The sequence below is a fragment of the Chlorocebus sabaeus genome, chromosome 21 (assembly GCF_047675955.1).
Source record: "Chlorocebus sabaeus isolate Y175 chromosome 21, mChlSab1.0.hap1, whole genome shotgun sequence".
Lineage (NCBI taxonomy): Eukaryota > Metazoa > Chordata > Mammalia > Primates > Cercopithecidae > Chlorocebus > Chlorocebus sabaeus.
The window spans coordinates 34,727,050-34,750,044 of record NC_132924.1 but is presented as its reverse complement, the minus strand read 5'-3'; the positions used below and the strand labels follow the sequence as shown (position 1 = coordinate 34,750,044).

Genomic DNA, 22,995 nt, shown 5'->3' with positions numbered 1-22,995 from the left:
AGCTTAATAAATCCCTATTTAGTATGCATTTATGCAGTGATTACATGAACTTTGACCTCTGAAGAGCTGTAGCAATTAGCTTCAGTGTCTAGCATCTTCTACTCACCATTCCCCACTGGCTTCCTTGTGTCTTTCTTTTTCATACCTCAATACTTCATGCATTAAGAAATCGTAAAATTTAAAAGTTGACTTTCCACCTGAGGTATTTGCTTCTGTGCAAGCCAATTCTCCCTCCCGTCTTTCCCACTCAACAGCCATCTCAGATGGATATTGGGGCTCTGATTGTCAATATTACTCAAACACAAATGGATTTCAATTCAATCTTGCCCTGTACTTTCACAAAGATAAACTCTAATGGCCCAAAGAGCTTCATTTCATAGCTCGTGGCATCTGAAATAAATCAGATATCTTCTGTGAGACTAATTTAACATTTTTAAAATATTTGATGTAATTTATTTAAAGTCAAACCTAATGGATTGGCAGAAAACTAGAGGAGGAGGCAGGAGAAGGGCAGCTGGAAGTTTCCAAAAAAAAAAAAAGAAAATAGAAAAAAAGGAAGAAAAGAAAAGAACCAGGAGGGGAGAGGAAAGTGTTTTAAGTTTCTGGTAAACATTGTTTAGCAAAAGAATAATAGGAAAGTTGCCCCTTTCCCAAAGAGGGATGAAACTGTAATTGTTGCCTTTAGCTGAGAGCTCAGATAAACTGCTGGGACTCATTCTAAAGTGACCCATCACTGCATTCATCTCTTCTTGAACTTTCAGTGAACCTGAGATTAAACAGGGGTGAGCAGCTAAGCAGTTTGTTGTTAGCAGCCTTTTCAACAACCCTTTCAGACTGAGTAAATATTGATCGGTTTGAATCTGATTGTCCCAGAGGAAAACACCACCGCATTTGAATAACCTCCAAAAGTAAACTTTAAAAGGTGAAACCCAGAGCAGACTTCAGAGCCAAAGCAAGACCTCAACTCAGCCTAGTTTGGGAACACTGTATTTGGGGAGTACTTTGGATAAACATAGAGGAAGTAAGGAAAAAAACATTAGAAAACTAGAATTTTATATCTCAATTATCTCAGGTATCTAATTGAGACCCTTGTTTCCTTTTTAAATGTATCAATAAAATGTTATTTTCAGTTTTCCCACTCTATGTTGTTTTAGTTACCATTGCTGTCATTTTTCAAGTAGCTAACTGTGCTCCTTAGAGACCAAAGCAGAAAGAGAGAGACCTTGAAATAGGATGTGTTAAGCGCCTTTGATTTAATCGATTGGGAGGGCTAAAAAGATACAAATGTTTTCCTTGTTGAAAGGTGTATTAATGTTTCCTAAATGCATTGCTTGTTAACTGATTTATTCCATGACCTAGAGAAAGCTAGAGATGGTTAGCCATAATTTATTGTTCTCTCTCTCTCTGCTACATTAAAACCAGCACCTTAAAGACTGGAATCTCCCAGATTCCAGCGGATCAGGCCCTGCTTTTAGATATTGAAATAGAGTCAATGGCATGCTAATGACACTTTAACACATTAAAGTATTTGGAAGCCAGCCATCTGTTTTGCTGTGTGACCTTACACTAATAAACAAAAGATACAGTATAAGGCCAGGCAGGAAATGAAAGAAAGGGTTGACCGTCTTTGAAGTTCTTCTCCATCCACTTGAGTCTTTTACAGGCAACCTCAGAACCCAGCAGCTGAGGGGAGGGCACCGGGTGCCCTTGATATGGCCGCAGCAACTGCACCGCAAAGTTCAGCCTTCTCTTCTTTGACAGGGAAGTGCAGGAATTCTCAGGAGGGCTCTAGACGGCCTGCAAATTCCAAGTTTTTGTAGGGTTTTTCTCCTCCAGCCCATCCTTTGTAAAACACCCTTTGGGGAGGAAGGAAGTCATATGTCTGTGTTTGTTTTCAGTGTCGTAAATTTTCTGCTCTACTGTTGGTCTAAATAAAATGCCTCCAAAAATGTGTGAAAGTAAAGGAAAGCAATAAAGAGGTCTGGGAGGAGAGCCACTTTGAACTCTATCATTTGCTGGTTTCCTCTTTTGAGAGCAGATATGTACCTTGGTCAGAAACAACTTGGATATTGAAAGGCTTCAGGGTAGCTTCCACAAGTTCACCTGGGAAGTACCTGTTGAGCCCAGAGAAGAAAATGACTTTTTTTTTCTGGGTTATGTGGCATGGAATTAGAACTATGCATCCATTACAGCCATGGTGGCTATGAAATCAGAGCTAAGTCTGAAGGGAATGAGATATGCAACCCAGAGATGGGGAAGAAGGAGGGAAGAGCCACAGGAAGGGATGGATGTTGACAGGAAGAATGGGGGAAGGGATGCAAGGGTTTACTAAAAACACTCCATTTGAAGGGTGGAATATATCAGAACTCTGCGTGACAATCCAAAAAGAAGGAAGAGGAGTGGAATGAGGGCCCCATCCTCACAACAACTTTATACTGGAGCTAATTAAATGTGAATCTCTTAGCTCTTGGTTCACTGATGTGAGGAAAGACTGACTGAAGACAGTTTTGGCTTTTGAAGGGAGTTTTGTGTATATATATGTCAACATCCAGTTGGAGGTGAAAAGGTTAGCACTTGACCCAGGAAGTATCCATGTTTGTTTCAAAAATAAATCTGCTTCATAAATTTCTTCATCAGTCTTTTTTTTCCATTATGAGCTTTGATTATAATAAAGGAGCTGTTACTAACTTTTATTCAAGAAAAGGCCCATCTCTTTGAAAATATTTACCACCCTTCTCCCTTTCCCCTCATGAAATATGCCAACTTCGTAAGAATTAACAAATTGTAGCCCAGCCAAATACGTGGATGCTTAAGCATACCTGAAACTTGAGTATATTTATTTATTACAGACATCCTAAGACCCGTAAACTCTGCTCTGGATCATATCTCTCCAGGATCTCAGAGCTGTTCATGATTGTACAGGAAATGGGGAATATCATAGGCTCACAAAGGATAACTGATAGAACTCAGTGTGGTACTTCGGGGACATCAAACATTGTGCGACATGCAAAAGACTATTCACGAATCACACAAAATATACATTCATTGTGCCATCCATCACATTAACAATTGACCTGAAAATACATTATATCCAACTAAGATAACTGTGGAAGGAAGAAGTTGGTTTGAATAATACTTTTAGGTTCTGAATAACCCAGCACAAATTTTAAACAGAGGGTGGCCCAAGAAGAAAGGAGTGGGGATTGGGAAAGACTTAGCACAGGAAGCTGGATTTCTGAACTTTGTGCTCTGCAGGGCTTCTTAACTGTAAGAACAAATTGAGGCTACCCTCTGAGGCATCTGATTGGATTTAAATGAGGGAATTTGTTCTTTCACTTATAAAATTGTACCAGTTTTGAGAGTTTGCCCACCCTGTTTTAGTAACCTAAACATTTCTAGAAAATCTGTATAAAGATAAATCTCTTAGGACAAAGTATTCACAACCAGCAAACTCACACACATGAAAATGACTTAAGAGATGAATTAATTGTGTAAACACACAGTGTATCTCTTCTTCTTGAGCTCCTGGACTCTCCTTTCACTATATCCTACTTTCAAGGACAAGGGAGGAGAGAACTGTACATATAGTTAGATAAAAGATGAAAAGATTCCTTCTGGCATGTTTCTGTTGGCAAAGGGAACTATTTTCCAAAAAGTCATCTGAAAGGAACAGTAGGTTCTGTGAATTCTCCTAAAATCAAGAGGGATGTTAAGGCCCACCAGAAAATGTATGCTGGCACCCAATCTGGATTAAGGTGTTAACCCGGCACCAAGTCTCTGGTCCAGAATTATCTGCAAACATATTATCCTGGCCAGGAGCTCCCCAGATAGGATCAGAAAGGAAGAGACTGTAAATGGAAAGAAAGATAAGCTAAGCATGTGCTTTGGGTAAGACGTCCCAGCCCAAGGAGATGCCTGGGCTGTGGTCTGGGACTGGAGCCGCCTTAGTGGGAGGTAGTCAGAGTGTCTGAGGTAGAAGACCCCGGGGAAGGAACGCAGGGCGAAGAGCTGGACTTCTCTGAGGATTCCTCGGCCTTCTCGTCGTTTCCTGGCGGGGTGGCTGGAGAGATGGGCAAGAGACCCTCCTTCTCACGTTTCTTTTGCTTCATTCGGCGGTTCTGGAACCAGATCTTCACTTGGGTCTCGTTAAGCTGCAGGGATGCAGCGATCTCCACCCTGCGGGCGCGCGTCAGGTACTTGTTGAAGTGGAACTCCTTCTCCAGCTCCGTGAGCTGCTTGGTAGTGAAGTTGGTGCGCACCGCGTTGGGTTGACCCAGGTAGCCATACTCTCCAACTTTCCCTGGGGCAAAGTGGGAAGCCATGAGATGGAAAGGTAAAAATTTTTAAACCGACTTGAGATTACCTACACGCTTCATGGCAACACTCAGGTAAAGAAAAGATCAAGAACTCAACACAAATCGGGCTGTGGAGGGTGAGTGATGAGGTGTAAAGTGTTAACCTGAAGTCAACCATTAGCGTGGTCAGATCGGGGATTAATGGAGCCTTAAGATATTGACAGAACACTACCGTCACAATAACCACCCCCACACACTTCCTACTTCCCAAATGTATAAAATCCTTGAAAGCACGCCAATCCCTGAGGCTTCTTTGCCCCAACACCTCTGGGCACCCTCTCCATGCACTACAACACTAGTCTTAAAGCCTTTAAAAATAATAATAATTATTATTATTAATTTTCCTTGGAAATTAAGCATACGAGCTCCTTCCAGATTAATCAAGGAGCATCCACCAACCAGCAGGACTGACCTGTTTTGGGAGGGTTTCTTTTGACTTTCATCCAGTCAAAAGTCTGCGCTGGAGAAGATGTCTCCGATGCAGGGGAGCGACAGGCTTCTTGGTGGCTGGCGTGGAGAGGGGACAAGGAGTTATTATACGTAGCCAGGGCCAGGCTCTGGTGCTCTTGTCCATATGAGTGGTGAATGTACTGAGGCGAGCCCACCGCGCCCCCGGCATAACCCTGGTGGTGGTGGTGATGCTGGACCATGGGAGATGAGAGATTTCCAGAGTAAACAGCGGGAGCGCACTGGGGGTACCCACCACTTACGTCTGCTTCCTGATTTAACGCGTAGGGGCTGTAAGGCGCACTGAAGTTCTGTGAGCCATAGCTTGGACCACAACTCGAGTGGGAGTAGGACACCCCCAGGTTCCCGGAAGTCTGGTAGGTAGCCGGCTGGGGGTGGTGATGGTGGTGGTGGTGGTGTTGGTGAGGCGAACCGATCTGCACCCCCCTGCCCACTAGGAAGCGGTCGTCGCCGCCGCAGCTGTTGGTACTGACCGCGCACGACTGGAAAGTTGTAATCCCATGGTCCGAGGGGTAGGCTCGGGCTGAGCAGGTCCCCGAGTCGCCACTGCTAAGGATGGGGTATTCCAGGAAGGAGTTCATTCTTGCATTGTCCATCTGTCACTGAGTGACCTGGTCCTGCGAAGCCCTGGGTGACCGTGCCAACTTTCTCACTTCCTCCATGGGGCCTGAGAAGAAAAATGATATGAATGTACAGTGCGCAAGGGCGGGGGGGGCGGGAGGGCGGAGGACGCTAGGGGAGGGGCACGTGATGGTGTCAGCCAATGGCTGAGCCTCCTGCAAAAGTTTGCCGGCTTCCGCGGTGATGGATCACCGTTTCAGTGGCATTTAAATCCCCGGCGCTCCGCCGTCTAGGTGACGCGCAGTCGCCCCCCCAGGCAGCCAAGGCGGCGGCAGCTGCTGCGGCGACTGCAACGGCCGATTTGGAGTGCTGGAGCGAAGAAGAGCAAAGGCTGCCTTCTGCGCGCGCTGGACTCCGCTGCCCGCCCCGCCAGGCCTCCGGGAGGTGGGGGCTGAGAGGCGTCCCCGGCTCCCGCCCCCTCCCCACTGTGCACTGAAAGATGAACTGGCGAGAGGTGAGAAGGGAAGAGGGCTCCCGGCTCTCTCGGGGCGTGAGTTAGTGGGCCTGAGTTCGCCGGGTGGCCGCAGGTTCGCGGGCCCAGCCCGGAGCGCGCCCAACCGGAAGGCGGGGAATCCGGCTGACACCGAGCCCCGGGTTCCCAGGCCGCCTTCTCTGCTCTGAGGCTGGGCTGGGAGACCATGGGGCTGTGAGGAGCGCACAGAACCGTGACAGAGGGCGAGGCTGCGCCACCGGCTCTCCAAGCGCGGAATGGAGAGGGAAGAGCGCAGAGGGCTGGCTGGGAGGAACTCGGATGGGGGTGAAGGAGACGAGGGCAAGAAAAGAAACTTCCCTTGTTCCAGAAGAGTCTCCGAAACCCTCTCCCCACAGCCCCCGCTCTTCATTAGCATGGCAATGAGGAGTTTCTGTAATTCGACCGGGGAAGGGGGGGTGCGGAAGAGCCCTGGAAACAGGGATCGCCGGAAAAGGCCGGGGGCGGCCGGGCTCTTCTTCCCCACCCTCCCTCTCTCCTCGCTCTCCGCCGTTTCTTTCCCACTCAGTTTTGCACCGGGAGCCCTCCGGGATGCGGAGCTACTCGACCGCCGGATTTTTAGGGGTAGGAGGCGGGGGAGAGAGATGACGCTGGCGGACGTGGCCAGCGTGGGGGCCGGGCGGTGCGCTGCAGGCCATCTGCCGGCGCCCGAGACCCAGGAGCCTCCGCTCCCGCGTGGGCCTCGCAGGGCCGGTCCACAGCTCCAACAAAGTAGCTGAACTCCCTTCGTTGCGTTCCTCTTTTTCTGGAGGGGAATGTTAGAAGAGAGAGAGAGCTTCCTTTTGTAACCTTCCTCATTCTGCTGCGCGTCTAGAGTGGGTGTGGGGACTGGCAGGTGGGAGGAGCGGTGGACAGATGGCTGATGGTGGACAGAACACTATACCCCAACGACACCTCCTCCCCTTTCCAACTGGCTGGGTAGTTGCTTATGAGAACCTTCAAGTCTTTCCTTAGAGAGACACGTGAAAATCTGAGCGTCATCCCAGGCCAAGGGTCCTGTTCCCCATTACCCTCCTTCTACCCTGACGTTGCTGAGATCGTTAATTGTTGCTTACTATTAGGTTTCACGTCAACCCTGGGCTTGTAGAGAGGAAAAAGCCAAACGGAGACCAATAATTGATGCAGTCTTGGGTAGGAGAAATCGAGAGCTCGTCCAGGAAGCTTTGCAGCCAATGCTGTATAAATTTTACTCCAACCATGTGTACAATGTTGGAATCAGATGAAATTTATAGTGAGGAATGTATGTGGGTTTGGGGTTTCCACTCCCCTTCAGCCTTTCCTCCCCTGTTAGAACAAGGAAGGTTTTTTTTTTTTCCAAGGCAGGCACATTTCAAATATGTTAGTCACCCTTTCAGTCTTCTGTATTCTGTTCTCCACCTACCGAAGCTCCCCTAAACCTGTCCCCTCAAGAGGGAAAACCCATGCTGACTCTGGACTCCCTCAGTAACAATGAAACATTCTCCCCAAACATTTCCTTTCAGGTTGGTATTTCTCTGTGACTTTGATCCATTCCAAGCATGGTTAAGAGGGAGCAGGGGCAGGAAAGAGCCGCTTCCTGGGGTTGGGCAGCCACCCCTGCCCCAGTTTCGGCTCCTGGGAATCCTCCTTCTGGAGAAGGGGAAAGGCAAGGCTGTCCTCCTGGAGGTGGCTTCCTTGGGAGCGCCAGCTTCCAGCGGCAGGGAGCAGGGCGCCTGCCACAAAGCCGACCCTGGCAGGAGCCACTCTCCCTCTGCTAGTTCGCTGCTTCGGCGCTGCTCTCCCTCAGCCTCTCTTCTCTCCTGGCCTCTTTTCGGGGGTATCCTGGGTGGAGTGTTTTTCTTGGGATCACGAGCTTGCTCTCGCACACAGGCCCGCAGACACACAGGCCCGCGGCCGCCCTCCTCCGTTTACTGTTCCCGGCTCCCCGCAGGCCGGGCGCTCGCAGCCGGGCTGGCTATGCCTCGGCTGGCAGCCCAGAGCGCCGCTCTCCGGGAACCGCACACAAAGGCAGCCTCCCCTGGCCTCGAGCCCTTAGGCTTCTGTAGCTCGGTTCTTTCCCCACACCCCTCCCCCAAGAAATTCTGGGGGCTGTTCCACCGAGTAGGAGATCCTTGGCCCTCTAGGCAAGTAGGTCAGCGCCCCAAGACTCTTTCAACGCCTTGGGAGACTGGGTGAAAGGCGAGCTTGGTTACGCTTAAAATGATCGCCTACAAGCGGTTCTCTTGGCTCGAAACGCCTCTTTCAGGGCTCATATACTAGAAAGGAAAGGAATGAGGAGGAGACAAAACGCCGCCGAGGCCCTGAACTGTTCATGGCATACGCGGCTCAGCCAAGCTGTTGTTTTAAAAGAGCAATAAAAATGAATTATGACTAAACGCCTTCTAACTTAATGCTTTCAGACGGGGATCCCCGGCAAATACGTAAGAGGATTTTTATTTGTGCATGTGTTCCTGCAATTGATCTCTTTGATGACATTTTCATTCATAGAAAGCGTTTGATTTATGAGCGTAGGACGAATCGCATCCAGGAGCTGCGCAGCCCTGGCCGCGACCGGAATGCCCTGCTCTGCAATGAGCTTGGGGCCGGAAACCAGCCATAGTCCCCACACTCCGCCGCGGCAGCTGGGATTTAGCAGAGGAAGGGGCAAGGGAAGGTAGGGAGCAAACCTATGAAGAAACATCGCGTTGTCATTGGAACTTCCAAGCCTTTGCTGTTAAGAGCCAGGTTCTTAAATCAACCCGTCCCACACACATGTTGCTTACATGCTGCGTTTTCTCACGGTAAGTAAGTAGGCATCAGAAGAGAGCTCAGAAAGGGAAAAATAAACGTGGAGAGACCTAACAAGGGAGGGGGAAAAAAGCAACAACCCAGTGACACACCCTAGATCACATTTTATTGATATTTCATTTAAAGTGCTTTTCTCTCTCTCTAGAACCTGGGTTAATTTATAACCTAGGGTGTAGAAACACACCATTTTAAATCTCAACTTGCTAACCTGACTTCGAAGCATTAATGATCCATTATTAGCAATGTAAACAGATTTAAGAATGAAATATTGATTTTTCTGACCCTGAAAAACAAAAAAAAAAGAATCCTAGAGTGACTGAACCAGAGGATTGGAAAGAACATTTTCTGGGGTGCATTTTCCAGATAGTAATCACTGTTTTGTTTTATTTTTGTTTTTCTCTGTCTTTTAGGTCTGTTTTGCCTGAACCCATCAAGAGCTGGGAGATTAATCAACCACACTGAAAATGTGGAGAGATTTATGGGGGAGAGGGTTGAAATGTGGATGTTTGAAACAAAAGTGTATAAATAAATGAATTGTTGATAACTTAGTTATTGACCTGGAGACTGGTAGCTTATTAAAGAAACTCCATGTTACTCATTCCTGGAGTTGGAGGTTTCTGTAGGCACTTTATTTCTCCACTTTCAAGAGCTTGGGCTTGGCCCAAATCTTAGACTGCCCAATTCTGTCTCTATTACCAATTTAAATCTATGGCTTGAACCTGTGCACCGAAAATCAAATCTATTCCCTTTAAAAAGAAGGAGGAGAAGAAGCAAAAAAGCAAAAACAAACAAACAAACAACAACAACAAAAACACTTATTAGAAGCCCTAGTCATTTTTTGGCTTTCTGTTTTGTTGCTGTCCATTGAAGACTTTGAACATGCCGCCTTAATAAATGTATTAAAATTGAAAAAGAGGATAAATTGTGACTAGAATTTTATTTACCAAGTTAGACTAAAAGAAGAAAAAGAAACTGTTATGAGCCTTGAAAAAGGGGAGAAAAATAAGAAAGCTATTTATAGGAAAGGAGAATTTATTCTACAAAAAATATGCATGACAATGCATCCTAATGTAATACAAAAATAAAAAGAAAGTGAAGATACAATTAAATGATCACTTTCTTGCAGGTCTCATATTGCTCTCAGGAAATCACATAAAGGGTGGTTGAGTTAGGTTTAAAACAACTAAAACTCCAAAATAATCTGTAAAAGATGGCTGTGTTTGGAACTGGGTCAGGGAATCACTAAACAGAAAATCCTCAACATTTAAAGGAGGGAAGGGTAGGTCAAGAAGAAAATAAAAATAAACTCCAGAATAAAAGAAAGCAAAACCACCTGGTCAAAGGGGTTTTTGTTTTGTGATGCTTTGTTTTGCTTTAATGTTTTTAGTAATTCAGATGCTGCAAGTCGATTGTGGTGAGTGTGTCTGTAAAAAAGTCAAAGCTGTCAGCTGAAATATCTACGGGACTGTCGAGGGAACCTGGCAAACTGGGTGAAACTGTGTCTGAAAGCTGCAGGCAGGAATCTGTGGAGAAAACGTTAAAGTCCTGCAAAGAGGGGACCTCGAGGGCCTCAGGACTGTCATTGTTTAGGCCAGCTCCACAGTTCTGGCCCATTGTTGACAAGCAGTTAGGAACAGTGGGTGACTGGTGCTGAAAATGTTTCAGATTTTTCTCATTGCTGGTTAAAGGCGAGACTGGGAAACTTTGGGAGTCGCCATTGTGTCCATTGGGAGCCTGCTGCTGAGAGAGGGCATTTTGCTGAAAAGTGTAGCCTTCCCTCTCCAGAAGGGCCCCAGAGACGCTAAGGGCTTGCTCAAAGAGCGTCTTCTCTTCCTCGTCCTCCTCTACTTTCTCGGAGTCCTCAAGGCTTTTACATTTCCCTTCGCTGTTTTGGTTTTCCTTGCACTGGGTCTGCCTCTTGTGCTTCATCCTCCGGTTCTGAAACCACACTTTCACTTGTCTCTCAGTCAAATCCAGTAGCGCTGCAATCTCCACCCTTCGGGGTCTGCAAAGGTACTTGTTGAAATGAAATTCTTTTTCCAGCTCTAGAAGCTGTGTGTTGGTGTAAGCAGTTCTCAGGCGCCGCGATCCCCCGCCGCTGCCATCGGCGATTTCCAGGGATTCTGCGGAAAGGGAAACCAACAAGAGACACACGCACAGTTGGAGGTGGAGGGGTCCGAGCGGGGTTATTCCACTGGAGAATAAATATAGCAGAAAAGATCAACTGCAACAAAATGGCCGCCCCTGGATGCAGTAGAGCTATTGTGCTGCCTTTCCTGGGAGCCCAGCCTGGGTAGACCCGGTCTCCTCCTCCTCTATTGAATTCATGCCTATGACTCCCCTCAACCTCTTCATCCAGGAGCAAACTTTATATTAGTCACAACACAATTTATAATTAATGCATCAGCTGCTTAGCTGAGCAAGAGCGATCTATCACTCTTCATTACTGTCAAAAAGCCAAACTCTAGGACAACTAGACAGGAGGAGGTCAGTTTCAACTCAAATAAATCATCCCACATTACACAAGTTCGGGAAAGTTTCCCCCCACTTCCTAAAAATATATATGTCTCATTGTAGAGCACAGGATCCCCTTTCCTCCCCATCAAACCCACTCCTGAGCCCACAGGGGCAAGGACAAGGCAACCAAGCATCTCTCCCTCTCCTCCTTCTCTCCCAGCCCACTCTCCCCTCCCCCAACAGCCACTCTCGGGGCAGCCCGGAGAAGGAAGAGGGTCCCGGAGACCTGGGGCCAAGTCTTTGGACTGACCTTTGTGGCTGAGGCAAGCAGGGCCGGTGGCTGCGGCGGCGGCGGCGGCCGGCGGAAGTGCGGTTTTCTTGGCCGCCTTCTTCTCCTTCATCCAGGGGTACTCAGGCGGCTGCAGGGCGCCGGCGGGCACCGGGCTGCCGCGGCTGCCCGCGGGGCTCGGCTTGGGGCGGCCGCCAGCGCCGTGGCGAGGGTGATTGCCGGGGTTCAGGCTGGGAATGGTCTGCTCAAAAGGAGGAGGAATCAGTGTCGAGTGTGAAAGCGTCGAGGTCTTGATTGATGAACTTTGAAATGTATCAGCGACAGGGGGAAAAGATGTCAGGCACTCAGCGAGCGACGGCTGGCTATTGATAAAACCAATCTCTCGCTCAAATTCGTAATTCATGGCCTTCTCCTTGGAGCCCCCTCAGAGAAAAAGTTCCCTCTTTTGGAGGGGCTTTGGGGGGGCAAGGCCCAGGAAAAAGGCGAGCGCAGAGGAAAAAAAAAATCTATCATAGAATATCGCTGCTAGGGTGTTTTTTTTCTAATTCACTGATTACAGCCGTATGGGGACCGCGCTACTATTAAACTATTGAATTCATGGAGACAAGGTTGAAATTGGACCGAATTGGCTGTCACATGATTGCTTCTGCCCAATGACAATTTGGGCTTTAATCAAAAGAAGCCACTGTCTGTTTGATTGATCCAAAAAAGTCGGGAAGGAACGCCTCATTGGGGGCCAGCGAGGCTTTATTTACACTTTTTTCAGGGCAAAAATACATATATGTTGGTGTGGGTGGGGATGTCCCGGAGTACGTGGGGGCGAGGGTGCCTGAGCGCCTCCTGATCTGCAAGGATCTGGTGTGTGCGCCTGGGAGTATATGTGTGTGTGAATGTGCGAGAGTGTAAGCCCTGCTGTCGGTCCCGCCGGCGACTGCCCTCTGCCTCCCCCGCACACTCCGCGCATTGTTTGGGACTGTCGGGAAGACGCCTCGCACCTCACAAATCATTTAAGCACCTCAGTCTGACGCCTGCAGTCATTAACAAAGTAATCCATTAATCTTCAAAGTTTTGACACCCGAGGGCCCTGCATCCCAGCCACATAAGTTCTGTTAAAGCAGGAGAAAGGAGCAGAGGGAGAGAGGAGATGCGAGAGGGAGAATAAAGAGAGAGGGAAGAAGAGAGAGATGGAGAGATGGAAAAAGAGAAGACAGAAAAGAGAGAAGAAAAGAAAGATTTTGGTTGGGAGGGGGTCCTCCTTTTCTTTCACTTTTCCTGAAACCAGTTCCTGGATCTCAAAACTGATCTCTCTCGGTCTGTTTTGCTTCCTGCTTGTCTCTTTCCCTCTTTTTCCTCTTCTCCCCCTTTCTCCCTCCCTCTCTCTTATGTCCGCCTCCCCTTCTTCCCGCAGCCTCTCGCCCCCCTCCCAGTGTCCAGCCCAGAGTCTGTGCCCCCGGCCCATTGTTAGCAGGCTATTCCACGGCAGCTTTGCATCTGGCTCCGGCGGGAAGCGGAAAACGGGAGGCGGCTCTCAAAGCTTCCCGACCTTCCTGCGCCATCAACTTCTCAGGAGTGGCTGGAGAAAGATGCATGTGCCAAGCGAGACAACAACCCCAGGTCCATGTGTCCAAATCCCCGTAGCCAGGGCGGCGGCCAGCCAAAGAAATGCCGCCCCGAGCAGGCGCGTGCGGCTCCTGGCATTCTGGGTTTCATACCCGTAGGGCTCGGGTGCGGTGAGTATTTCCGATTTCCAGAAAGTCTGTTGGAAGTTACCAGCAAGGAAAGAGAAGATGTTTGTTCCTCTCTCTCCCTCCCTCTCTCTTTTTTTCTACCCTTCTTCTTGTCCTTGACGCTCTGGTTGGGGGCTGGTTGGTTTAGATACAGCGAGTGCTCCCTGGCAGCCTGAACTGCCTCCCACACCTTCCTGATCCTTGGGCACCGGGGATGTTTGCTTCCGGGTTCTGTTGTGGGAAACAGCACTGCGGGGGAGAGGAGGTGACCCAAGGAGGAATTATAAAGATTCTCGTTCTCCTTCATTCTCTTTTTTCCAATTCGGAGACTTGAGACTGAGCGCATCTTGGACGGTGCTAGAGGGTTCAAAAGATAACACCTTTAGGTACCAAAAAATAATTTTTTAAAAATCCACCAAGCCAGAAAGAGGTAAGGAGGCTGAGAGGTAGATCTGGAGGTACCTCTTTCCCCCGCGCCCAAACCCTGAGGATGGTGATTCGCTTTTGCTTCCTTTGAAATAGACGAAGTGATCAGAGTCCCCCAGGCCGGCAGGCATCAGTGGCAGGAAAATAAATCATTCTGATGGCCAGGGAGAGAGAGGTTGGAGGGGGAGAAAAATCTACGTAGAAAACAAGAAAGGCCAACCAAGGAGCAAAGGCAGGACCCCATCTCTGAGGCCGGCATCAAAGAGGGTTTGGGGTGGAAATCAGATATAAGTGGCCTATATCATTGACCAGCCCAGAGCATTGCCTTGCAGATGGAGATGCTATTTCGGAAAATGTGAGGTTTTTTAGTTTTCTTGCTTTTATTCCAAACAAAGCTCCGAAGGAAGTCTGGGCGCGATCAATCTTGCTCACCAAAAGCCTTGACAGCTTCTAGCCCTTAAGAACACATTTCAGCTTCCAGCTCCTTCCAAGATAAAATGTGACCGAGCAAAGAGGAGAGCAGGAAATGCAAGTAAATAAGGAAAACTAGTCTTTAAAAATATATATTTTGGCAGTGAAAAGGATTAGGGCTCCTTTTAGGAAGGGTGCTTTGCGGACTCTGGGATGGCGGCTTTTGGCATTTGTTTTTACCAGAAAATATTATAGGCTTAAGGGAAGGGGGGTGCAGAGAGGGAGCAGCGCTGCCCCCATATCTCTGAGGCTTTGTCAGGGGCTGCGTGGGTGAGAGCTTTCTGCCGCCTCAGCCGCCTTAATTCAAATACCATCTGGAAGAAAACCCTTTTCTTTGACCACTCAACACTGAAATCTTCCCCAAGTCTATTACTTTAACTCATGAGATATTTTAATAAGGATTTCTTTTTAATATCTAGGAAACTGGGGGGTGAAGTCAATACTTTTTTCTTTGAAAGCCAAAATGAATGTCTTGACTGGTAAGATATGGGAAATCACATTAGAATCTCATTTTAAAATCTTAGCCCTGGGGGAAGGAGGAAGCCTCCAAACCATCCCTCCCTCAGCTAAAGAGTAGATTTCAGAAGTGGGTTCAAATAGTGATATCCCTGAAAGATCTTCATCCTTAGATGAAGATCTTTATTTTTCTAGGTAATTTTACTAGCTGTTCCTTATTTTTCCAGGTAATTTTACACGTGTCTCTAAACCGATTACTTAAAAGAAGACTCCTGTATCTGCTCAGCGTGACCAAAAGGTGGAAGCTCTAGTCCTCACAAAGCCTGGTTTTGCAGCCTCTGCATTTCTGAGGTGCGCCATATTTTGGCACAGAGGTTGAGGTGCGGAGAGCAAATCTATTTCTCCCATAGCCCAAACTCTTTAAAAAGGATATATATAATATTGTATATATGTATATATGTTATATATATATACACACACACACACACACACATATATATATATTTCAACAGCCTTAGGACAGATATGGGGAAAGCACCTCTGGGTGTGAGAGAAACACTGAGCTCTCCGCAGCAGCCTGGCTTGGCATCCTCCAAGTCTTTTCCTTAAACTGAGGAGTTTCTCTAAAAGCAGCTCGTTGGTACCCAGCAGTACCCAGAAATGGCTCCAGCGCCTGCTTCTAAGAATAATCCGAGGGAGCTTCACTGGGGGAAGATAATGGCCATGATGATGGATATTTTGGATTGCAAACAAAATGGCGACATTTTCCTCTTCTGCCTCTGAAAGATACAATCCAGGGAGAATAGGGATTTATTTCTCACATCCGATGCTCTTGATCCCCAGACGAAAGCGGTTCCTCACTTCCAGCTCTGAAGCGCGTGATGATGGGATGCAGGTCTGAGGTTTGCATTTTCTGAATTTGGTTCCTTTCTCGAGGAATCCTTAAATCTGAAGATGAAAATATTTCCCTTTACTGTGCCTTCTTTTGCCTCTACCAGCCAGTCAGTAAGCAGCCCTATCTTAAATCCAGGAGTGGGAATGTAATATTTAGCTCCTGTAACATCAAATCAAAAAAGTACTTATAAAATTGCATTTTTATTACAAAGATACCGATCTCCTTGCTCTCTCCCCCTCCCCCTGGGGCCATAAAAAGAAAGCTGGGAGGGAAGGAGAGGAAATAAATTCAGAGAGTGCCAAATACTACATTCAGTAGGAAGCTGATGCTGGGATTCAGGCAGTCCAGGGAAGGACTGGCTCAGGTGACTCTCCCCAGCTCAGTCCTCCGTTTGCTGGAGACCCGGGTGAGCCTCAGTCCCTTTCAAACTGTTTCGCTCCGCGTGCAGATTTTAGGAACCATTCTTTCCTTCTGACACTGTAATAGACTGCAAAGCATCCCAGAGGAGACCAGGAGTCCGATTGCTCCCGTAAAGTGCTCGGCATCCTCTGCGCGGCTGGCTAATCCCGAGGTTTAGACGTTAGTTGGTCCACTTTGACCCGAGCAAGAGCGTGGAGCAGAAGACCGCCCTGCGTTATCCCCCGGCTCGGCCGCGGGGCACCTGTGCGCTCCCGCTGCGCCTTGGGCCGGGCTGCCTTTGTTTCTTTAGAGCACAGCACTCGGCAGCCCCTGCGCCCTCGGCCTACCTCCGCAGCAGCTGGGAACCGGGCAGCCCAGCGGGCCGGCCGCACGGCGTTACCAGAGCTGCCGCAGCCGCCTGGAGCCCCAGCCGCCATCCTGAGAATTCGCCGAGCTTCCAGGCGAATAGCCTGGCCAGGCCCCATGCTGGAGCCGGAGGGCTGCTAAGCCCGGCCTGCTCTGCCGGCTCGCCTCGGCCTGAATTCCACGCAGACCCACGTCTTCAGCCAAGGAACCCCTTCTTAACACGTATATTATTCAGAATAAAAACTTTATTTCTTTTTGTTTCTCAGAATGTGAGCAGCAAGGAATGTAGAATTCTCAAAACAAATCTAGTATTTTTCGCGTTTACAGATTTTTTTTTTTTCAGTTATGCCGGATGTTACAAACCTAAATCACTGTTTTCAAAAGCTGGATCTTCTCTGGTTTTATTGCATCATTACCGTTTAAAGGAATTATACTTCCCTTTGAAATAAAAAAAAAATTCTAAGTACGCCAATACACAATTGAACAAAAGGCCCAAGAACCCTCTGAACCATCAGGGTACAGAATTTCTTTAATATAAATATGAACGGATGGGGATAAATAATATTTAGAACTTAGATTATTCAATGCTTGCAAAAAAATATAAATAAATCTGACTTCACCAGCATACACACACGGAAAGACGTACACTTAGTCATCCTTGCACAGGGAGCCCCTGTTTCAAAGCGCCTTTGATTTTTTTTTCTCATTCTTTATAAGAAGTGCAATTAAAAAAATTAAAATTAAAAAAAGTAATCGCTTCCCCTCGGGAGCCATAATGTACGAACAAATTCACATTGAAAACTCGACTAGAAAATTTGTTCATATACCCTGTTTCTGATCAAAGAGTGGAGAAGGTAAAGGGTGCAGGGCCAGTGGCCTATCGAGGAGCAGGAAGAGATAAATATCGCTACTGATACAGCCATTCCAGCAACCAAGATTGCTACGTCACATAAACTATAAAAACGCCTTCCCAACGAGGGGGGAAACCGGGAAAGGAGTGCGGGGGCGGAGAAGAGAGAAAAGGAAGGAAGGAAGGAAAGGGCAGGAAGAACCTAAAAAAAAAAAAAAAAAAAAAGCAACCAAAGAAAAAAGGTGGGTGGGGGGAGACTCTCCTGGCGCATAGCACCAGCCCACCATCACAGGTGGGTGAGCTTGGGTGCTTCCTGAATTCTTCCCTGAGAAGGATGGTGGGCAGTAAGGTCCGTGTAGGTGGGGTGCGGCTCCCCAGGCCCGGGCCCGTGGTGGTGGCCGCTGCCCAGCGGCCCGGCGCCCCCATAGTCCATGGCGCCCGAGGCAGCGTGGGGGAGGTGAGTTAGACCAAAGAGGGCTGGCCCAGAGTTGCTCATGGGCTCCACGTAGCTGCCCCCCACGAAGACGGGGCTTCCCTGTATGTGTGGGGTCCCATAGCTGCCGTTGCCCTGCAGGCCATGAGCGTGTGGGTCATAGTCGGGGGTGCCCCCTGCGCCCGCCCCTGCCGCCGTGTAGCGCTTCTGTGGGGGTGGTGGGGGTGCACAGCTGGGCAGGGAAGCAGGGTAGGAGGCGGGGGGCAGCCCGTAGGTACCCTGGGGGGGCTTGGAGAAGGGCGGGGGCGACTGGGGCTCGTACGGGACGCTGTTGACCAACGAATGCATAGAGTTCAGATAGCCACCGGCGCCGGGGGGCACGGGACTGCGACTTGGAGACTGGCCCCCCGATGAGGTTAGCATGCCCTTGCCCTTCTGATCCTTTTTGTACTTCATGCGGCGATTCTGGAACCAGATCTTGATCTGGCGCTCAGTGAGGTTCAGCAGATTGGCCATCTCCACCCTGCGCGGCCGGCACAGGTAGCGGTTGAAGTGGAACTCTTTTTCCAGCTCCACCAGCTGCGCACTCGTGTAGGCCGTGCGCGCGCGCTTGGACGAAGCCTGCCCCGGCGGGCTCTTGTCGCCAGCGCAGCTCTCGCCTGCGAGGACAGAGAGAGGAAGAGCGGCGTCAGGGGAAGCCGCGGCCCCGCCCAGCCCCTGACCCAGCCCGGCCCCTCCTTCCACCAGGCCCCAAAGGTTCCTGAATCTGTCAGGTCCCAGAGAGAAGAAGGAACTAGGTGCTCTTCTCTTCTCCTGGTGGGTAAAACAGCGGTACTCCCCATTCAGCCAAGGAACAAATCACAGGCTTCTCAAGGGGGAAAGGACAGAGAAGTAGAACTCCCGGTTTGCCTTCCTGGTCTGGATTTTCTTTTTAGAGCTATTAACTTTCTGACTCATTTACTGGTCCCTTTGGCCTATCGGACAACAGCCTCCCTGTGGGCCAGTCTCAGCATCTCAATTCCCTTCACAGTAACTGAAATGTGGGAAACCTAATGTACACACTCATTCCCCTCCCACACTGTCCGACAATAATTAGGCAGTAGCTTCAACTGGCCACTTTTTTCTCTCTACCCAGAGGAGATGGGCAGACTGGAAACCTCAAACTTTGGGCAGAGAAGGCCCAAAGAAGAGATCCCATTGAAGGTATTTCTGGTGGGGAGGCCTAGGCCCTTCATGCCGAGTCCTATTCTTTAGGGTTCCCTATGTCATCAAGCAGCCTGCCCCGGCTTTTGTCCACTAATCTTGTACCCTTCTGTCCTCCCTGGCCCCCCAGATCCTAGCTATGGAGGTCCCAGATGCTCAGGCTCAGAGCAGGGCACTGGCAACTGGAGAAGGGAGGGGCAAAGGTAACCAAAATGCTAGGAAGCCTAAGGCCTGGGGCCTTTCCTCTACTGGAGCCTGCTTCCAGGAGGCCCATGTGGTTCCCATTAGGATGACAAGTCTGCATCCCCCTCCTCCAGGAGATCTTTGGCTGCTTTCATTGTACTAAGTCTGAGTAAGGTCTTCCCAGAGGTAAGGCAGCCACTCCATCTGCTGGAGCAAAAATTGGCTCTGATTATAGGCAAAGCATTGATTCTGTCTTGGAGGGTGATTAGGCCTGTTTTTATTCTGCCACATTGTAGTATGGAGAGGATGTCACTGTTTTATTAGAAGAGCTATGCTAAAAAGATAGACAGTGGAGCTCAGGTTGTTTCTGCACAGAGGTCCTAACTCCAAGAGTGGAGCAAGAAGGGATTCCAACTGCACTAGACCCTACTTGCCCTTGGAGAAGTCCAGAGGGACTCCCAGCAAGTCTCTGGGGTTTTCCAGCCTACAGAGACCTATCACCTCCCTAAGTTGCAAAGACTCTGAAAACCTTTTTGGTGGGCAGTGGTGTGGGAGTAGTGAATTCCAGATATGCCCCATCGCTCCTAGGTTGTGCTAGATGTCGTGGGCAGTAGCTCTGGGACCGGGAGCCAGGCCAGAGGACCCTCTTCCAGAAGGCACTCCTTTACCTGAGCTAGAGCTGCTGGTTTTCTGCTTTGTGTTTTGTCGAGATTCTTTCATCCAGGGGAAGATTTGTTTGGCCACTGTGGGTGAGTTGAGCAGGGGGCTCTTGGCCGCGTTGGCGGGGGTGGGGTTGCTGCTGGCATTCTGAGGTGGGGAGACAGAAGAGGGAGGCGGGGGCGCGGCAGGGGTAGGTGCAGGGGGCTGAGGTGGGGGCTGAGGCGGCTGTGGGGCAGGGGGCGCGGCCTGGGTCGGCGGCGGGTGCAGGGGCGGCTCGCCCAGGCTTGGAGGCTGGCTAGGTGGGGCACTCAGGGTGCGCAGGCACGCGTCACTCAGTTCGTGTGCCTTGGGGTGGCCCCCGGCGCTGGAGGGAGACTGGAGGGAGCAGGCGGGTCGATGGTACTCGCCGTCGGCACCCAAAGCGACGGACGCCGGGTACGGCTGCTGATTGGCATTATAAGCGAACCCGTTGGCTGCCTGGTAGGGGTAGCCACCGTAGATCGCCGAGCTGTCGTAGTAGGTCGCTTTTTGCATCGCGTTGTTTCACGATCTTGATCGCACACTCTGACAGGGGTTTGACACTCGTGAGGGCGCACATTGGCACGCCCCCGCGGTCACGTGACACTCCGCCGCCAATGGCCGCCCCGCGCAGACCTAGGGGGGCGAGAAGCGCAGCGCGGTGAGGGCTCCGCGCAAATCCATCTTACTCTCAATAGCTAAGTGACATGAAAGCCATAAAAGAAAAAGTGGTCAGCAATATTTAGCAGCACGACTTGGCCCCGGGCGCAGGGAGCCGCGCTATAAAAAAACCGCTGGAATTTACTGGCAGCTACAAATATTTGCTTAACTTGCGTCTGGAGTTGGGGGATTTCCCGGGGAGAGAGAAGGAGAATGAGTGAGGGCTGGAAGCCGACTCTCAGGAGCCGGGGTCCAAAAGGAGAAAGGCTTGATAGGCTAGAAAGGAACAAGGCTGGGAGCTTTCTTTTCCAGGGAAGAAGAAACTTGGGGTGTCGCTTAGTTTCTGCTCCTTGGCCTCCTCCAGAGGGACCAAGACTCCTCCACTCTGGGAACCTTGGGAAGGGAACGAGGAGGCAAAGGGGAGCTTGGGTTGCCAATGTTTTCTCGGCTTTAGGACTGATGTTTGCCAAAAGAGCCCTGACATGGAGTAACTTCCCACCCAGCTCCTTCTTGGACCTTCCTGCTCCCAAAAGAGGTTTGCACAAAAAATTTTCAGGCAATTTGCCCCATCCAACCATGTTGGATTTCAGAAGCTGAGCTTGTTAGGCAGTTAATCCACCTTGTTGGGGATATGACTCACCTCCCCCAAATGAACCCCTTGTGGCCAAGAAGAAGGGAGGGAAAACTTTGGTTGGAACACATTGTGTGTGTGTGTGTGTGTGTGTGTGTGTGTGTGTGTGTGTGTGTGTGTGTGTGTGTGTTTGCAGGAGGGACCAACAGTAACACCCCACCCAGCAAGTCACAACTAAAATCCTGGAGAGTTCTTTACTCCTTTCCTCTCCCTGTTTCTTAGGCACTTCCCAGCAAGCCACCCCCACTTCTTTACTTCTTTCCCCCGGTTACAGGAGGTTCCCAGAACCTCCTATCTTGGACTTTCTGAGGTGCTGTTATTCGGGGCAACTATCAAATTCTACCTGTTAAAACATGATGGATTAGAGAGGAAAAAAAAACCCTCCAGGAACCTGAAAAACCAGCGTTCATCTCCATGACCACGGCTTGAACTCTCCTTCCAACTTAACGATAATAGGTTCTGTCTTAGAAACTGCTATGTAATTTGATGTATGGGGGTCATCTGGCTCCGGACGAGGGATGGAAGCACAAGCCATAAAATCCTGCCAGAGTTTCCTGATCTTTGTGTACTGTTGTTGTTGTTGATATTTGTTACTTGGCCTATTTACCTGCTTCAGAAATTCCAAGTAAAGGATAACCCTGAAAATCTAAAAAGCAGTTGAAAACCCCTTCAACCCTCTTTCATTTAGAAAGCAGTTTGCAAAAGTTCAATCTGTTTTCTTTTTGTTTTCAACCATTGCATGGTCAACCTCTAGTTCTCAGCAAAGAAAAGTTCCATGTGAGTTTCAAATATTCACCCCCACACACACTGGGAATGTTAGTCCCTCTGACCACTTAAGAAAATTATAACAAATTCAAAAGAAAATGATTAACATTCAGTCCAACTATATATATTGAGTCCCAGAATTATTCACATTTTCCAGGAATATTAGATGCTTTGTTAACTAGAAAAAAAAAGATAATGTATTGCATCTACCAGTAGATGATTATAATTCCATTGCTAATAATGGACTCCTTTAGATTTAATTATTAAGCCAACAATCTGACCAACATCTGCAAAACAGGCACAATTAATTTTCCAGAACCTCAATTAAAAATTACAGCATCCCTTATCCAGAGTTATTGTCAGTGATCATGAGCCCCGGAGCATTGTTCCTCTTTTGGAAATAGGAAGCTACACATACCATGGTTGAAAGTAAATAAAGTATAAAATAAAACTGAATAGCAATTTAATGTATCAATTTCCTTTTCTTTTACTGAAAACAGTTCCGATTACATTTGGCAGAGTTAATGTCGGCCATTATAAATTTTTTAGATACCAGGCTTGTGTAAAATAAAATGTCAGGTTAAGAAAATTAGACACTCGAACAGCAAGATATTAGATAAAACAAAATTAAGTTGATTTTGCACATGCAATATTTCTAGTGACTTGCTAATCCATTATCACAGGTTATACCAGCCTACTACTTACTTAAGTCTTTTTATCAAGTTGTGCATTGTTTTTCAAAATAACAAAAATATCTTTGAAAATCAAAGAGCATACAACAGCCCCCATAAACTTAAAATATGAATTCGATTCTGGAATCCCACCAAAATCCTTCCCATTGTTTGAGGTCAGCAGACCACTACCTTGGAGCTCATACATCCCCACACCCCAACCCAGCCCCCAAAGTTTGCAACCTAGTAAAGAAGTTGGAGATTTGCCAGTCAGGAAACTTTGCTTTGCACTGCCAAGCAAGGGCTGGGGATGAGGGGAGATTCCTCCACAAAGATCTGTTTCTGGACAATAATCTCCAGGTGCAAGAGCCGAAAAAGAGTTGAAGAGGCTAAATTGAGTGCAAGAAGCAAGCCCTATTGCTTCTCTGGAAGATGTGTCCAAATTCACCCTCCGTCCTTCAGACATCGCTCCCTCTTCCCGTTCCCTCCTCTTCCTTAGCCTTCCCTCACCCCAAATCTGAGCGGGTTCGTCGGATAGGAGCCCCGAGTCCCCTGCCCACCTCTCCTTCTCTCTGCAACCCAGAAAAGTTAAGGCTGGGCTAGGGGAGAGACAAGAGGTGGGGGCGGGGATGGGAAAGCGGCCTGAACTCGAAGTGTAAGGGTATCAGTCACTGCCGGGAAGGAAGCTCCGGCTTGTGAACTCTTCTTGAACCGAGATTTAAGTCTGCAGCCATA

General features: G+C 48.7%; 3 protein-coding genes and 1 long non-coding RNA gene across 10 annotated transcripts in view; 1 reads left to right on the top strand and 3 right to left on the bottom strand.

The window, feature by feature from the left end:
• Window positions 1-2,820: 2,820 nt before the first annotated feature.
• On the bottom strand, window positions 2,821-5,530 carry HOXA1 (homeobox A1). 2 transcript variants are annotated; one of them, XM_007981804.3, is made up of 3 exons: window positions 5,066-5,530; window positions 4,768-4,862; window positions 2,821-4,300 (listed from the first exon to the last, which is right to left on the bottom strand). In XM_007981804.3, exons 1-2 carry the CDS (start codon window positions 5,417-5,419, stop codon window positions 4,803-4,805), a joined length of 414 nt encoding a protein of 137 aa, XP_007979995.1. In that variant the 5' UTR covers window positions 5,420-5,530; the 3' UTR covers window positions 2,821-4,300; window positions 4,768-4,802. The 2 variants fall into 2 exon arrangements, with proteins under 2 accessions (XP_007979995.1, XP_007979993.1); XM_007981802.3 differs by having other exon boundaries at window positions 4,768-5,530.
• Window positions 5,531-5,602: 72 nt separating this feature from the next.
• LOC140709653 (uncharacterized) lies at window positions 5,603-9,248 on the top strand. The gene is made up of 2 exons (XR_012090322.1): window positions 5,603-5,898; window positions 9,111-9,248. It is a non-coding gene; the product is annotated as an uncharacterized lncRNA (long non-coding RNA).
• HOXA2 (homeobox A2) lies at window positions 7,259-14,965 on the bottom strand. Its single transcript, XM_007981805.3, has 2 exons — window positions 11,468-14,965; window positions 7,259-10,823 (listed from the first exon to the last, which is right to left on the bottom strand). Exons 1-2 carry the CDS (start codon window positions 11,847-11,849, stop codon window positions 10,084-10,086), a joined length of 1,122 nt encoding a protein of 373 aa, XP_007979996.1. The 5' UTR covers window positions 11,850-14,965; the 3' UTR covers window positions 7,259-10,083.
• A 1,448-nt stretch (window positions 14,966-16,413) lies between these two features.
• The window catches only part of HOXA3 (homeobox A3), a 45,393-nt gene continuing 38,811 nt past the window's right edge, over window positions 16,414-22,995 (bottom strand). For all 6 annotated transcript variants that reach the window (XM_007981807.3, XM_073009026.1, XM_038004766.2 and 3 more), the window contains 2 exons: window positions 19,524-20,169; window positions 16,414-18,128 (listed from right to left, as the gene is read on the bottom strand). In XM_007981807.3, the coding sequence (XP_007979998.1) occupies window positions 17,323-18,128; window positions 19,524-20,049 (1,332 nt within the window). In that variant the 5' untranslated portion in view covers window positions 20,050-20,169 and the 3' untranslated portion in view covers window positions 16,414-17,322. The remainder of the gene's footprint in view (window positions 18,129-19,523; window positions 20,170-22,995) is intronic.